Below are 14,641 nucleotides of genomic sequence, written 5' to 3'. Positions count from 1 at the left end.
TCCATTGGCAGCTAGATAATTCATTAACAAGAGGACTGTCTACCGTGCCCTTCAATCAGCCTTGTCTCGTAGCGATCTCATCGAAAGGAAGATCCGCAAGTCGTTTGTGCTACCAACATACAAGTGGACATTGAGGACGGAACACGCCCGTCGCAAAAATAGATGCAGAGACATTAGAGTGTCCGGGTACTCGCAGGACTTCGCAACCGAGAGAGCTGATTCCACGTCCGGTATAAGCGACATGTCCATACCCAGTTCGTCCCCAAAGGGAAATCCTCCTAGCGCACAAGTCACCCGAGTCGATTGCCTAACTGGGCAACGGTCCTGTAGTGAGCTGCAGGACCCGTCAGCGGGATTGTCATCCTTGCAGGCCTAGCCCCGAGCCCTCACAGCCCAAAAAGATTGGGGCAGTTTCCCGTCGGAGGTGGCTCATTTTAGATCAGACTCGGGATGACTAAAGGCCCATTCACAGTCACAAGAGTTAGGGCGTATTTAACATCTTTTCATACATCTCGTCGAGTGTCACAACTTACTATCATTGTTACATTGCCCAAGGGTCTTTCTCTCTTTGCCTTACTCATCAAAGGTGAGCAGTCACAAATCTCCCTCGAGGGAGAATTCTCATTCTCATGTCAAATTGCTAAAACTTTTCATGACAGTAGAGGCAATGGATGTCAGCAAACACGCCACCTCGCTATTTGCGGGACAGTCTCCTTTGGCAGGAGCTCTGCTTGTCGCTATCGTTGCATTAGTGCTTCTGATGTTAATCGTGCCGAAAGACAATATCCCTGTTATCAACAAATATCCCAACGACTGGTTCTTGAGCAAGGCTCATATGGCTTTCATCACTAATGCTGACGGTCTCATCAAACAAGGGTTTGCCAAGGTACGCGAAAACTCTCCCTCCATGGATTATGGAGGAAAGATGAACTGACAAAGGAACCAGTTTAATAAGCCATTTCGCATGATCACACTCTTGGGAGATAGAATTGTCCTCCCTGCAGACCATTTCGAATGGATGAGACGTCATGGTCCTCATCTCGATCACCAACCGCTGGTGTCTAAGGTACGTACACTTCCCTTCCGAGTTGTTCCCCTAGCCATTGACTAACTGTCTATATCTAGGACTTTTTCGCAGGTTACCCTGGCTTTGATGGAACAGCAGCCATATCGGACCCATCTAAACTTTTGGCCAATGTTATCAAGAAGAAGCTTGTTCAAAACCACCGTGAGCCCGACCATTTACCCTCGTCTTGGTGTAAGTATGCTGACTCGAGACTTCCTAGATGTTAGCAAGCTTCACAACATGGTGCGAAAAGACTTACTGGCAGCTTGGACCGAACAGAGTGATGGTACAGAATGGAAGGCAGTTGACTGGGCCAAGGATGGTGTCAGCTTTATCAGCCGAATGTCCGCGTCCGTCTTTGTGGGCGAGGAGCTGTCGCGCGACGAGACATGGCAGCAGGTCAGCACTAACTACGGTATGACTGTGTTCCTTGCAGCTCGCGCGTTGCGAGCCTGGCCACGATTTCTGAGACCTATTGTACAATGGTTCCTCCCCGCTTGCAAGAGCTGCAGAGCAGAAGTCCAGCGCGCTCGCGAAGTCTTGCAAAAGAACCTCGCTAAAAGGGCGGCGGAAGACAAAGAGCACGACGATTCTATTACCTGGTTCGGTGAGATCGCGGGAGGTAAGAGCTATGATCCTGTCGCCGCCCAGCTTGGAATGTCTATGGCTGCTGTTGTCACTACCTCGGAGCTTTTGAAGCAGACAATCATTGAGATATGCGCCCATGACCTGGCAACTCCACTACGAGAGGAGATAGAAGCCGTGGTTGCTGAGCATGGATGGTCTCCTGCTGCTCTGACCAATATGCGCTTGCTCGACAGTGTCATCAAGGAGACACAGAGGTTAAACTCTGCAGTTATAGGTAGGCGATATGACGCTCGCTCTAGCATTGTGATCACTCTGCTAACATATTATAGTCAATCTCGACCGTCAGGTCCTGTCGCCGGTCACTCTGCCCAATGGCCAGTACCTACCCAAAGGCACTGCTATATCAATCTACATGTCGCAGCTCCGCAACCCTGAGGTATATGACAACCCAGATACCTTCGATGCATACCGCTATGTGAAGCTTCGTGCGCAGGGCGGAAAGTGGATCTACGCCAGTTCGGCTACCTCGACGAGTGAGGATCATTTTGTGTTTGGTATTGGTAAACCTATTTGCCCAGGACGATTCTTTGCTATCGCCGAGATCAAGACAGCTATTGCTACCATCTTGCTAGACTATGATCTGCGCCTAGCTGAGGGATATACACCGAAGCTGATGCCATTTGGCTTTGAATTGTTCGCGGATCCTGGAGTCCAATTGGAGGTCAAGCGGAGATTATAGATTCTAGTACAAGTCACAGGGCAGTGAGGAAAAACATTGCTATTCTTGATTGTCTTGTATCTGTATAATGGATTAAATATGCCCATGTAGCTTCCTCGTGATACCTAGATTATCACCCACCAAGCATGCCCTCCTCTCTCCTAGCCAGCACTCGATATAGACTGCAGGAAAAGTTCAACGGCTTGTTTTTGGGGATAATTAATAATATGACACTTTGTAATTTATCATTTATGTCACTCACTGCTATTCTATCTTCAAAAAGATGGGAGTGGCTATGCAGCGCTATCGAATGCCTCATGGCAAGGAGCCCAAACCTGGCGGATAGAGCTGAAACAGTCACCATCTCTACCTCGGCATAGTACACCAGTCAAAAGACCCCTCTTCAACTATCTCGGTGAACTTTCCATTTTTGGACTCCCTTGCTGAGCCTTGTGCGACCCCGAGAGCTGCCTTAGCCTCCTCAGCCCCAAGGCCAAGCGGCTTCATGCAGAAGAAGAATAATAATGAGAGAGAAAACTACTATTAAAAGACTTGTGTAACATCTTGCAGGCATGCAATAGGTGTAAGCCCTCCCCCCATAAAGATCAGGATTTCTTGAGTGAACACGTCCTGCCATTTTGTGTTCCCCGAAGCTGCAGTCAGGAAGCCACAGCAGGGTGGCGACGTTTGTGCCCAAAGCTTCAGCGCATTGTCTCACACGATTTGTCGAGGACTCGGTTCGTGCTCGGATTGAATGGATATAATTTTCGTCAGAGGATGGCTCAGCCTTCAAAGTGCACGAGCCACGCATGATTTATATTGTATAGGCCTCTCCCTTTCGCCGGTTGATAAGAACTGCTTTTCAAGCTTAATTCTTCATCAATACTACCCTGTGACTCTCGAGCGAGGATGGACGAATCCACAGAATCTACCAATGCCAATGATCAAATGGCTACGTCGCAGCCACTACTGGAAGCCGAACCGCCTTCATCAGCATCTTCTCATGTTGCACCAACTGAGAAGCTTGATAAGACATCGGAGAAAGAAAGCAAAAACAGCAGTAAATTATTACTGTTCTTAGCTCAATGGGGACTTGAAATTACTTCATTATCTCTCAGCCTGATAGCCTTCGGGCTCATGATCTATCTTCTGTACCAGTCAGCTGAAGAGCCGATATCCAAATGGAACAAAACCTATATCTCCCTCAACACAGCTGTTTCCATCTTGGCTGGAACATCAAGAGCATGTCTTGCATTTGCAATTAGCATGTGTTTGTCACAGGGTAAATGGAACTGGTTGAGCGGAGCTGCGCAGCCACTGATAGACTTCGATCGTTTCGATGCTGCAAGCCGAGGAGCTTGGGGAAGCCTGCGTCTACTACAATCATGTGTACGCCGACCGTAAGTGATTTTCCCCATGCTATCGAAATTAATACTAAACGTTCCACTAGACACTGGGTATCAATCGGTGCTCTTACTGCTATTGCTCTACTGGCCTTTGAACCCTTCACTCAGGCTGTTTTAGCCATAGAGGATAAGGAAGTCACTTTGGACCATCTAGAGTACATTAAGGCAGCACAGTCGAGTAATGATTCTCTTGAGACACTTGGGAATGTTCCTACAATCGGCCGATCAACTCGTTTAGATGGCGCTTCGTGGGATGGAGCTTCTCCTGGAGTAAGTGCAGTTTCATTCCCAGGACCTGACAATAAGACCATGGAGTTCATGGCCAGACGCTTCTCAATCGATATCCAGGAGGACATGGGTATGAAAGCAGCCATATGGAATGGGTTTTCACCCTTCACCGCCCCGCAGAACCTGAGGCCAGCCTTCGCTTGTGCAACCGGGAACTGTACATGGCCCATTTTCCCCTCCATCGCCGTCTGTTCCAAGTGTCACGACATATCAAAATATGTCATCAAATCAACTGGACCAGTGAAATTCCCTTCAAATATCTACAATGCCGGAGCAAATGGCCAGGAATGGATGTTGGAGCCTGGGGAAAGTCTGCCTGAAGTGAGCAACCCTAGTCCACATGCTGACTTGAGAAACGGCCGGAATTTAACTTTCATCAAACATGAAATTCCACAGCTGGATCTTAGCATTTCTAACTATAATGGGAGTCCCCGCTGCCGAAGCTTGTTCGAACAATGTCCCGATACTTACCTATCAGCTCGTGTCACAACCAATCCAGGACAGACCCTGACATTTCGCAATCTCAGCACCCTTGTTATGGCTATACAATACCTGGCTTCAAACGAGACTTGGCTTAATAACAGAACCACCTGGGAAAACACTAGAGTTAGTGCCCGGGAATGTGCTTTATCACTCTGCGTGAACCAGTATCACGATGCACTATCCCAGGGAGTCTTGCAAGAAAGTATTGCCTATTCGTGGGCGGAGAGAGAGCCAGCGTCTTACACAAACGATGATGAGGATGTGAAAGCTTTCATGAGATACACGAATCATAGTCTAGACATGGGCATCCAATTAGCGCGACTATCTGATCTTCAGATCAAGATTCCGGACGGGGACTACAAGCGACAAGCCTCCAACCTACGGCAACAGTACTTCAACATTACACAGCCTACCATAATAGCACTTTACAATGTCTTGAGTGACGGCTTCGGCATAATTCGCAATTCCAATGCCATTGGGGATCTTTCTAGGCCATATATTGCCATATCATCCACAAAGCTCATATACCCAGCATTGGGAATGGGCCAACCAAATGCTGGTCTCATGTCTGGGCTTGGGAGATCCAGCGATATCCCATCAACAATAGATAATGTCGCACTCAGTCTGACGAAGTGGATACGAGATCGAGAGCTGGATACGAGTCCAATGCGAGGGAATGCCACACGTATGGTTATCATTACACATGTTCGATGGAATTACTTGTGGTTTCCTGGCGCAAGTCTGATAACAGGAATAGTGTTTGTGGCTCTGTGTATGTGGGAGACGCAAAAGCTAAAGAATCCAGCCCTAAAGGATAGTATATTGGCGGCTTTGGCATGTGCACCGTGTGAAGACTTGCGGTTGCGCCTGAAACAGGCTGCTATGAATGGTAAACTACAAGACATTGGGAGAAAGGTGAAGGTTCGCTGGGAGGAAGACGACAAATTTGCCCAGTTGAAGGAAAAGAGGGACGATCAGCCGAGCGTTTGACGAACGAATTAATAACGAGATGTAAAGATGAAGACAAAAGATAAATGATTACGCTATGATACTTAGTTGAAGTTGGATAGATCCTATCTATTTTGAGTCAGGGAGCTCCAGAATGACGCGTCTATACCTTCGGATCGGATATGACCCCTTGTTGTTGGTGACCTGAAGAATAACATGCCATTCCTTATCGACTGAACTGGGCTGCTCCTCTTCCCAACTAGTCAAGTTGGTCGAGATTCTGACCATTGGTCCCAACGCCACATTGCTAAAACCTGCTTCGTTCACAGCGAGTGTGCCATTCGTTCCTATCGGCGGCGCCAGTGCATCAACGGAGAAGAAATTGGCAGCAAGACTGGTCAACATTGGTGATGCGCACTCAGCATAAGAGTACCATTCATAGTCCAGCCCAGAAGAATCGTCTTGACTATCAGTATCGATGGTATTGCTGGCATCCAAGACAATAGCGTCCTTGAGGCCAACCTTGAATCGTAGGGGCTCACTACCCGTGGATCCGTTGACGTTGATGCTCGGCGGGTGAGCGCCCTCTTCAAAGCTATCAACTAGGGTCCACTGCATACGAGCAGCAAAGTCGTCTTGGTACGCATCACGCCAGCGCCAGATAGTAGCATAAGGACTGAACCAGCTTTCACCCTTGGTGTTAATCAAAGCATCCCCGGATGTGCCATATTCGTTAATGTCAGTGTCTTCCGTGACGCGAGTATATCGACCTCCCCAGCCTCCATATTCTGGTCTACCCGGAACGTTCAGACCATTCTGAATATTCCAAATAAAGCTGGGACTGTCTCCTTCCATTGTATAGATAATCTTAGGGTATTCCGCTCCGAGAGGACCCAGACGAATGTTTGGGGTAAGCCAGCCGTCCGCCACTTTTGTAGTGTTGGCTGCGCCATTGTCGGCAGTGGAGATACCGGTCCATGTTCCAAGACGATATTCGCGATAGCCGTGGACGTTGACGATGAAGAAGACATCTGGCCATCTGACTCGGATGTAAGCACCCGTATCATCCTGGTCCGAGATTGAGTAAACCCTCAGTCGAGATCGAAGGTCGGCAGCTTCTTTTTCGCTCTTTGTTTTCTCAATGTGCTGCAGCGCTTGAGCTAGAGTGTTGGCTCCGCCCCAAAGACTAACATGAAGTGGCTCTTTGGACTCTTGAAGACGCTTCACAAGGAGTTTGGCGCCGTCGCTGATGGCCTCCTTGAGGGCCACTCGTCCATATGACTGATAGGATTAGCTTGCAAGACTTCTTAAACTTCCAGGAAACTCACACGAGGCCCAGATGAAATCTGCTTCAGTAGCTCCTCAGGTTTTGGATATTGATTGTCGGGGTGAACATGCTGGTTTAGCTTATCAACAACCTTGGCATAGGTCTTGACAATCTTCTTGATTTCACTCGGATGGGTGTCATTTCGCAAGGACCAAGAAGTCACGGCGACAAGACCTCGGGTGTCGAATTCATTTGAGTACAGTAGGTAGCGGACCATTGACATTGAGTCATCAGGCTCATTGAGAATATCTGTAAGGATGAATGTTCTGACCCGAGACACCTTTGGAAGGATGCTTAAGTCAGTTGAGCCATTCTGCTGTGGCACGGCGAGGACAAAGCATGACTGCAGCAAGAGTACTAGAGACAGAAAACGGGTAAAGAACAGCGCCATACTGATGTCGTGCATAGAGTGCTTGGCCGACGGTAGACAACAGACGTCAGGCTAGGTCTGGTGTTTTTGTACTTCATGATCAACAGGTTTGTGACTTGGATAGGTATCGACCAACCGACATTTAGCCAAACTTTACCTTGTTGATAACGTCTAGTTATGGTTTGTGCGGTCAAGGAAGGAAATCGGAAGCGTCATATCAAGGAATCCCCGCAAACCCCAGGTATTGACCCATGAAGCTAATGCCTTCTTGGGTTGAAGGGCCGCTTTCTGGACTAGCATTCCCCGCACTCCGGAATACCAGTATTTCGGATCTGTTTGTGATTCGCTGGCGCTTGAGAGCTCAGAAGTCTTCCTGGTTAGTGAATTCGGCGGAGTGCTTATTCCTGCTTCTTTGGGCGACATCGGTGGACAACGACAAATAGCACGGTAACAACATTCGGCAGTCTGTCAAATGGGCTGCCTTGAAACAACAGAGCGTTATATCACTTGCACTCAGGTACTGGGCAGAGGAATTGTTCATATTGACTATGAGGAAAAGAAGCTTATCGTCCATAGCATAATGAAGCCTGACCTTCGGAGTTCCTGCATTAGACCGCAATTGCGAGAGAGGCAACAGTATAATTCGAGGCAGAACTGCAACAATGTTACATGCTTCAAAGCTTGTCTTCCCCCCAACCTGTGGGCTTGGGTTGATTCTTTTCGTGAAACGTGATACCCTGTCGATGATACACATCCTTTGGCCGCAATTCCGGATCAAGCATATCAACAAAAGTCTGGTTAATCGTGCCGATCCTAAAATTAAAGAAATCAACAGATGCGTTGCGAGGGAAATCGTCGAATTCCTTCCCGTCATTCTCCAAATGATGGATCTTATCATACTCTCGCTACCCAGAGCGTCAGTCTTGTCCACAGAATGTATAGCTTAGAGGAGTACACTCACGTCTCGGAATATGCTAAAAACAGGCACCATCTTGTACATGTTGCCGCGACCTCGCTGCCACCATGTACCAGCCCTTTTCCACCGCTTGCCCCATTTGAAGTCCGACGCCATCTTTTTACAGAATTGCTTATTCATGGTATTGAACAGCGCACCATTGGGTCTGTAGTCAGATGGTGCGCTGCGGAAAATCTTTCCATCTTGGATATAGTAGGTGGCCCTTGTTTTCAGGATACAAGCCACTTTTGGTGTCTGCCGTATGAAGAATTGAGTCACAACGCTGAACGGCTTTTTGGAGTCGATAGTGTTGGTTGGTCCAGGGCCATAGAACGGTTTCATTTTGTTCCCATTGGGGTTCCAGCGACAGCCAAACGCGAAGCACCTTGTTGAGCACTTGTCGTTGTCGCACTTATGATACCACGGGGGGAGACAGGGACTCCAGTGGTAATCCGTAGACTCTATGTTTCCCTCCCATAGCACAATGGTGTGACAGCATGCACCGGTGCGACCTGTGCCCAGCATAGGATCGTGCTTATCCGGAACCCATCCATCGTAATTGGCTCTTCCCTCGACGAACCTTTGCCCCTTGTCGCATGTAGCATCGCAGTACCCGGTTCCGTACCTGGCGCCGGCTTTGTCACCCTTTTTCTCGGATCTAGCACCATCCGGCCACATCCAACTGAGTGACACTCTGGCCTTGTAACCTGGGGGCACGTTTCGAACATCGATATCGAAAGTATACTCTGAATCGTGTCGGCGGACCAAAGGCTTATTCTCGTAACGTTCGTTTTCCTTCAAAGGCATTACCCGAATTAGATCCTTCGGAACATGAGGCGCGGTGGCACCGAGGTCCAATTTCAGGCTCGTGCCATCGGTCGATATGCCATGAGCTCGATAGTCAGCGCCCTCGATACAGCAGTCCACTGGGCAGGTGTCTTTATCCTTGTTTTTACAGTGTGTTCTGTGCAAGTCCTTGATGTCGAAGCGACCGGCGCAGCAATTTGTTTCACGTAGCGTGGAGTCCAGGACAATAGCACCAAAGTATTTCTTGCACGGCTCTTGAACACAGTTATACCAGGCGAAAGGTGGATGTACCTCCTCTATATTGCCACATGGCCATTGGGCATACGCTGAAGCGAACAGTGAGACGCCAAAGATGAGGGCGCCTTTCATGATGAAGGGCATTGCTAAGGAGTAGGACGAGAATACGTGAAGAGTCAGAGAAAAGGATGAAATACAAGAACGAGAAATGCCTCAAGACTGGTGTTATAAGATCTATGACTTATCTTACCGTGAGGGGAGTACTCGAAATGGCGAGTCAAAGGCAGTAAACTCTCAGCCACAAGCTTGACTTCAAAACACACCCAACGTTAGCTCACTTAGACATTCAACCAAATGCTAACCAGTCACTACAACATAAATTCTAAGCTGAGGAAAACCCAGACTACATAGGAAGTCTAACAAACAAGTGATCCGACCTCTTTCTATGAAATATTCTTGACTTTCTTTGACTTCTATTTTTTTGTAACAAGTACAGCAGCTTTGAGGGGTTACCTTGACCCGGCTGTCGTTTGATGCTTATATGGTTTACATCAACTTGCGTTGGAAACTTACGACAGAATAATTCCGATGCCTTGTCGCCGCCCCTTTCCACCAGCGCCATTACATATTAGAGTTATTGAGGGCTGCGCGATGAGCTTCATCACATGCACATTATTAAGTTCACAGGAAACCGTACCGTCAAAGTCTATGGGGATGACTGACGCGTATAAGGTTAAGTTTTAGGCTGCGAAAACAAATGATGAATGAGTACAGTGAAAGTCAATTAGGGCTCGCCTACAAATTGTCTCGTCATATTACGGACCCAAAACTTGCATTCTCCTACTTTTTCAACACACTTGAATATTTCTCTGTCAGCCACCAGAAGATCCCTCTCTCATCTTCTACAGCTCAATATGGATTTACTTTCGCGGCTACCGGCACCCATCCGAACACAGATCCTCGTCGACCTTGGGTCTCACCAGCCTGCATCGGGAGACTCATCAGAGCATCTCCCACTATGCTACAGCAGTATACCGTTCACCGCGATATCGTCGTGCGGGAGGTGCTCAAGGAAATCACCAGTCTCGACAAAACTGGAGGTCTACTCCAGGACGCTATGGCTCTCCTCTACCTCGCCGGCCTCGAGTCAAAACAGTATACAGGAGAAAACGGGCAATGGGGATTGCATTACCATTTGAGTGGTCAATTCAATACATTTGGATACGTTCCTTGGGATCAACAAAAAGCTAAGTTTCTTCGTCCATTATGAAAACCAAAACTTCCCCAACGCTCTCGAAAATTCCCGACACAGCTGAAGATCTATTGGCTCCTTTTTCAAATGATCATTCGAATCGAAGACTACAGAAGGAATGAAGACTACTCCGAACACACAAGACCATCATACCCTTTCAGGCATCCCTCCCTCCAACACGGCCGCTCCTGGTCCTCACAGAGTATGAGATGAGGGTGAAACTTGGAGAGCCACCAAGAGCTGAATGGCTCTCCAACGATCCCTGGTCGTTGCATCAGCTGCATCAGCTGCATCAGCTACAACATCGGCAACATCAGTTAGATCGTATTTGGGTGCCTTTTCCATCTCTTGAGTCGTGGGGAAAATGTCTTTTCTTAAGGGCATTCCTGAAATATGAGCTCTTTTCGACTATGGGTTTGCTATTTGGTTCCCGTCTATACCATGAATATTTCGCGATCAAACCATTCTGCCGCTTTCTGTCATCACAAGAGCGAGATGCTATTGTGCTGGTTCATTGGCATCACAAGATCCATTGGTGCAAGATAACCACCTCTACTTCTACTGATAACCGAAGATCTTGCACCTGCTTGCAAAAGTTGAGATCAGTTGTTCAGATTGCCTAGTATCCTTTGAAACCCCACTTCAAGAGAAGGTCTATTGGTCATTTTTGTCTTTGGTCCTTCAAGCTACACATGCTCTTACCTCTATTGAGTTTTGCCAGGACTATAACAGTGAAATTGAAGGTCAGTTTCGATAGATAACTGAATAGAATGAAAGAGTTAAATAGTAACACACTATTGAAATTGATATTTCTTTAATATATTGATGTTAACAGGGTCTCTTTTTTATTCACTTATACAGGTTTTATTGATTAAGTACTGGATTCTGGATCAAACCCATGTGGAGCTGAGCGGGACAGAGATCTTGGGGAGGGGGGGTGGCGGGCTAACAGCGCTTTTAAAGCCTCCAGGCACCCATAATTTGAATATCTACTCCGTACCCCCGCTGCAATCCGCCTCCGACCAAAGCAGTCCTTTTCACCGAAGCACACCGCATCCAGGTAACATAACTTCGCCTCTCATGAGCGATACGCCCTCCTCGCCACCGAAAGCTCCACGACGCAAACCCGTGCCTGGCAGAGGCTTTCCGAAGACTCGGCGCGGCTGCTTTAATTGTAAGCGGCGTCGTGTTAAGTGTTCTGAGCACCGGCCCGAGTGTCAAGGCTGTCGCCGCATGCGCTTACCATGCATTTATCCCGCAGCTGTCCTGCCTGATCCTCAGGCAGTCCCTTCAGCGCCCATAGTCAAAGTATGCCTCGATCATCTGCGGTTTTTCCATCATTTCCTCACCGAAGCATATCCACCGCATCCGTATGGCGCCTCAGCTGTATGGCAAGATGTGGCTGCGCTCTCACATAAAGTAAGTCTCTCCGTCGACCTGACTCCAGATGCCATGTCTAACTCGAGTCCACAGTATGAGTTCCTGGCCTCAAGCATACTAGCTCTTGCTGCCCAGCACCTTACTGTGTCCAATAAAGCCGACTACTGTGTGCAGGCTCTAAATCTCAGAATCTCAGCTATCAGAGGCTTAAATGATGCTCTATCGCAACCTTGTCATACCGCAGCCGATGCAGACGCTCGTTATGCTGCAATCATCGGCCTCACCTTCCAGTCTACCTATATGCCAGACGGTTTGATGGAATTTATAGCAATGATGCGTGGATGGATGCTCATCTCGACGACTCTCGTAACTGACCATGGGATATCCATGTTCCGTCAATTCACGCGCGATTCGTGGGTTGGAAGTATGGAGAAGTTCATGGAGGAGCAACACGGAACCACTGATGATATAATGATTGAAGACTTCCTCGCTTCTCTCAAAATACTCCAACCATTACTCCAAGGACAAGCTGAGCTTCAGTACTTCTCAAGACTGGAGAGATTAGCTCTACTGAGCAAAGCTTCGCCACGAGACGGTTTGTTTTTATTCTCTCTTCACCATTAATAATAAGACTAACAGTTATAGCACTCTTGGAAATGGTACTCTGCTACGCTCTGACAAACAAGATGACAGATGAAGACTATGTCAGCTTCACGGACCCTTCCAACTACGGGGCCCAGATCCTTCTTGCGCACTTCTTGATACTGAACCATATGCTAGAAGAATGCTTCCTCGGCAGTACGAGCAGACGGTTTTCTTTTTCGAAACAGATCACCCGGTCCTGGATCTTGAATATTGGGAGACGTTTGCCTGACGAGTTGCGGAGGTACATCATGTGGCCTTTGGGTCAGGCAAGAGACCTTACTGTCTAGACTCGGTTGAGATGTTCCAAGGGGTAAGAAGTTGGAAGGGCGATGTGGATTTGGGAACAACGACACAGCCTCCTGAAAGCTGTTTTGATGCAGGCTAAAATGGAAGTAGTAGCGCTCGGTCTAATCCGATGCCCCTCATTCTTGCTCCCATTTTTACAAAACGACGAAAGCGACGAACGAGCCAATCATGGAGCCTCAATTCAGATGGTCGGTGCGCTAGACGCTTGACTACAGTCCATAACCTATTGGATTTCACGTCTCATGTCATCTAAATCTAAACGCGTAACTAGTTTTCGTTTTCCTTCTTCAAAACGACGCATTGTTGTGCCATTATGCTGGTTCAGTGGCTTATTTGCGACACTGCTTACGACTCCTGGCGAGGCTTCCCAGTAACAGCGTTGAGCCAGTTGCTATAAATGCGCGAGAAGCTGCATGACCTCCTTTATTTTCTCTACTCTCTATAGCAATCAGCCAAATCTCGATTTAGGATTTATCCCTCGAACATCTATCATATACGTACAATGTCTACCATGATAACGACTCTCACTACACTCGCCGGTGCGTCTTCAACTACTTCATCAGCAACCCCCTCATGCACAACTGCAGTGTCCGACAAGTACGGCTATGTCCCCCCGGACTCTTGCAATGCCAATTATGGATTCTACCCCAATTGGGAGGATAACACAGCCTTTGCGGTTGCCTTTGGCTTGTCCACGGTGGCTCACCTGACCCAAGCAATTATCCTCAAACAGGTACTTCCGTCATATGCTATGGAGGAATAACAGACTGACATGGCTAGAAATTCTGCTGGGTCATCGTCATGGGGGCATCTTGGGAGTGCATCTGTTTCATCGCTCGCGCCCTAGGTGCCAGGGACCAACAGCAGGCGGCCTATGTCACCGTCTCGACTCTTCTATTTCTACTGGCGCCGATTTGTAAGAGCCCCATCTGCCACGTGCGATACTCAGCTAATACTCTCCTCAGGGATTAATGCATTCATATACATGATCGTCGCCCGTCTTGTCCATTTCGTCAGCCCGCAGCGGCGCATAGCCCGCATCTCAGCACAATGGCTTGCCAAAATCTTCGTCATGTTCGATGTTATGTGTTTCATCATCCAGGCTGCTGGCGGTGGCATGCTCGCTTCGGACAATGCAGATATATCTAAACTCGGACAGCATATATATATGGTTGGCATTGGCATCCAGCTTGGCTGCGTGGTCGTCTTTCTTGTTATCCACGGCCTCTTTTATCGCGAGCTTTCTCTGAATGTTCGTATAGGCAAGCAAGAGACTCGAAGCCGTTGGTTGAAGCCTCTCTGCTGGGTTGTCTATATAGTCCTTGTCCTCATCGTGGTAAGTATCCGATGTAACAGCTTTGCGTGCCATAGCTAATTCGGTTGACTAGGTTCGAGTTATCTTTCGCCTCGTCGAATTTGGTGGTGGTGCAAATAGTAACAATGTGGTCCTTCGACACGAGGAGTTCCAGCTCTACCTTGACGCATTGCCGATGCTCATCGCTTTGGTCTTGCTGAACGTGGTGCACCCTGGTCAGGTATTGAAAGGTCCTGGTGCCAACTTTCCATCCGCGAAGGTCAAGTGGTGGCATGGCCGATCAGTGGCATTTGAGACACTCGAGCTTTCGTCGACACACAGGAGTGGATAATTATCTAACAATTGAATCGAGACGACCCGAGCTTTCATGCCGACATTTTTAGGGTGCTTTACGGACAAGAGCCGCAACACAATTCTGCTGGTAGAATGCAGCTAAATAGAGGTTGCATAAGTAAATTCTAAAGACAGTATTGGGTCGAAGAAGGATGGGATAATGCCTTACCACGTTGCGGCGGAATGACTACCTTTTCAGTTCTACGCGAGCCATGTC

At 48.0% G+C, this 14,641-nt stretch overlaps 7 protein-coding genes across 7 annotated transcripts; 5 read left to right on the top strand and 2 right to left on the bottom strand.

The window, feature by feature from the left end:
* Nucleotides 1-667: 667 nt before the first annotated feature.
* FMAN_14891 (uncharacterized protein) lies at nucleotides 668-2,393 on the top strand (the record flags this gene model as incomplete). The annotated part of the gene is made up of 5 exons (XM_041822799.1): nucleotides 668-886; nucleotides 947-1,066; nucleotides 1,126-1,228; nucleotides 1,287-1,928; nucleotides 1,984-2,393. 5 exons carry the CDS (start codon nucleotides 668-670, stop codon nucleotides 2,391-2,393), a joined length of 1,494 nt encoding a protein of 497 aa, XP_041688444.1.
* Nucleotides 2,394-3,320: 927 nt separating this feature from the next.
* Nucleotides 3,321-5,539, top strand: FMAN_14892 (uncharacterized protein; the record flags this gene model as incomplete). The annotated part of the gene is made up of 2 exons (XM_041822798.1): nucleotides 3,321-3,772; nucleotides 3,823-5,539. 2 exons carry the CDS (start codon nucleotides 3,321-3,323, stop codon nucleotides 5,537-5,539), a joined length of 2,169 nt encoding a protein of 722 aa, XP_041688443.1.
* Nucleotides 5,540-5,626: 87 nt separating this feature from the next.
* FMAN_14893 (uncharacterized protein) lies at nucleotides 5,627-7,230 on the bottom strand (the record flags this gene model as incomplete). Its single annotated transcript, XM_041822797.1, has 2 exons — nucleotides 5,627-6,778; nucleotides 6,826-7,230. 2 exons carry the CDS (start codon nucleotides 7,228-7,230, stop codon nucleotides 5,627-5,629), a joined length of 1,557 nt encoding a protein of 518 aa, XP_041688442.1.
* Nucleotides 7,231-7,868: 638 nt separating this feature from the next.
* On the bottom strand, nucleotides 7,869-9,325 carry FMAN_14894 (cellulose 1,4-beta-cellobiosidase; the record flags this gene model as incomplete). The annotated part of the gene is made up of 2 exons (XM_041822796.1): nucleotides 7,869-8,099; nucleotides 8,156-9,325. The coding sequence occupies 2 exons, from the start codon at nucleotides 9,323-9,325 to the stop codon at nucleotides 7,869-7,871; spliced, it is 1,401 nt and encodes a 466-aa protein (XP_041688441.1).
* Nucleotides 9,326-9,953: 628 nt separating this feature from the next.
* On the top strand, nucleotides 9,954-10,463 carry FMAN_16214 (uncharacterized protein; the record flags this gene model as incomplete). The annotated part of the gene is made up of 1 exon (XM_041822795.1): nucleotides 9,954-10,463. One exon carries the CDS (start codon nucleotides 9,954-9,956, stop codon nucleotides 10,461-10,463), a length of 510 nt encoding a protein of 169 aa, XP_041688440.1.
* Nucleotides 10,464-11,270: 807 nt separating this feature from the next.
* Nucleotides 11,271-12,757, top strand: FMAN_14895 (uncharacterized protein; the record flags this gene model as incomplete). Its single annotated transcript, XM_041822794.1, has 3 exons — nucleotides 11,271-11,864; nucleotides 11,919-12,420; nucleotides 12,471-12,757. 3 exons carry the CDS (start codon nucleotides 11,271-11,273, stop codon nucleotides 12,755-12,757), a joined length of 1,383 nt encoding a protein of 460 aa, XP_041688439.1.
* A 521-nt stretch (nucleotides 12,758-13,278) lies between these two features.
* FMAN_14896 (uncharacterized protein) lies at nucleotides 13,279-14,422 on the top strand (the record flags this gene model as incomplete). The annotated part of the gene is made up of 4 exons (XM_041822793.1): nucleotides 13,279-13,509; nucleotides 13,557-13,692; nucleotides 13,742-14,112; nucleotides 14,165-14,422. The coding sequence occupies 4 exons, from the start codon at nucleotides 13,279-13,281 to the stop codon at nucleotides 14,420-14,422; spliced, it is 996 nt and encodes a 331-aa protein (XP_041688438.1).
* Between the last annotated feature and the right edge of the window lie 219 nt (nucleotides 14,423-14,641).

This window comes from Fusarium mangiferae, assembly GCF_900044065.1.
Source record: "Fusarium mangiferae strain MRC7560 genome assembly, contig: FMAN_scaffold014, whole genome shotgun sequence".
Taxonomy (NCBI): domain Eukaryota; kingdom Fungi; phylum Ascomycota; class Sordariomycetes; order Hypocreales; family Nectriaceae; genus Fusarium; species Fusarium mangiferae.
The sequence above is the reverse complement of the archived record's forward strand: the minus strand, read 5'-3'. Positions and strand labels throughout refer to the sequence as shown.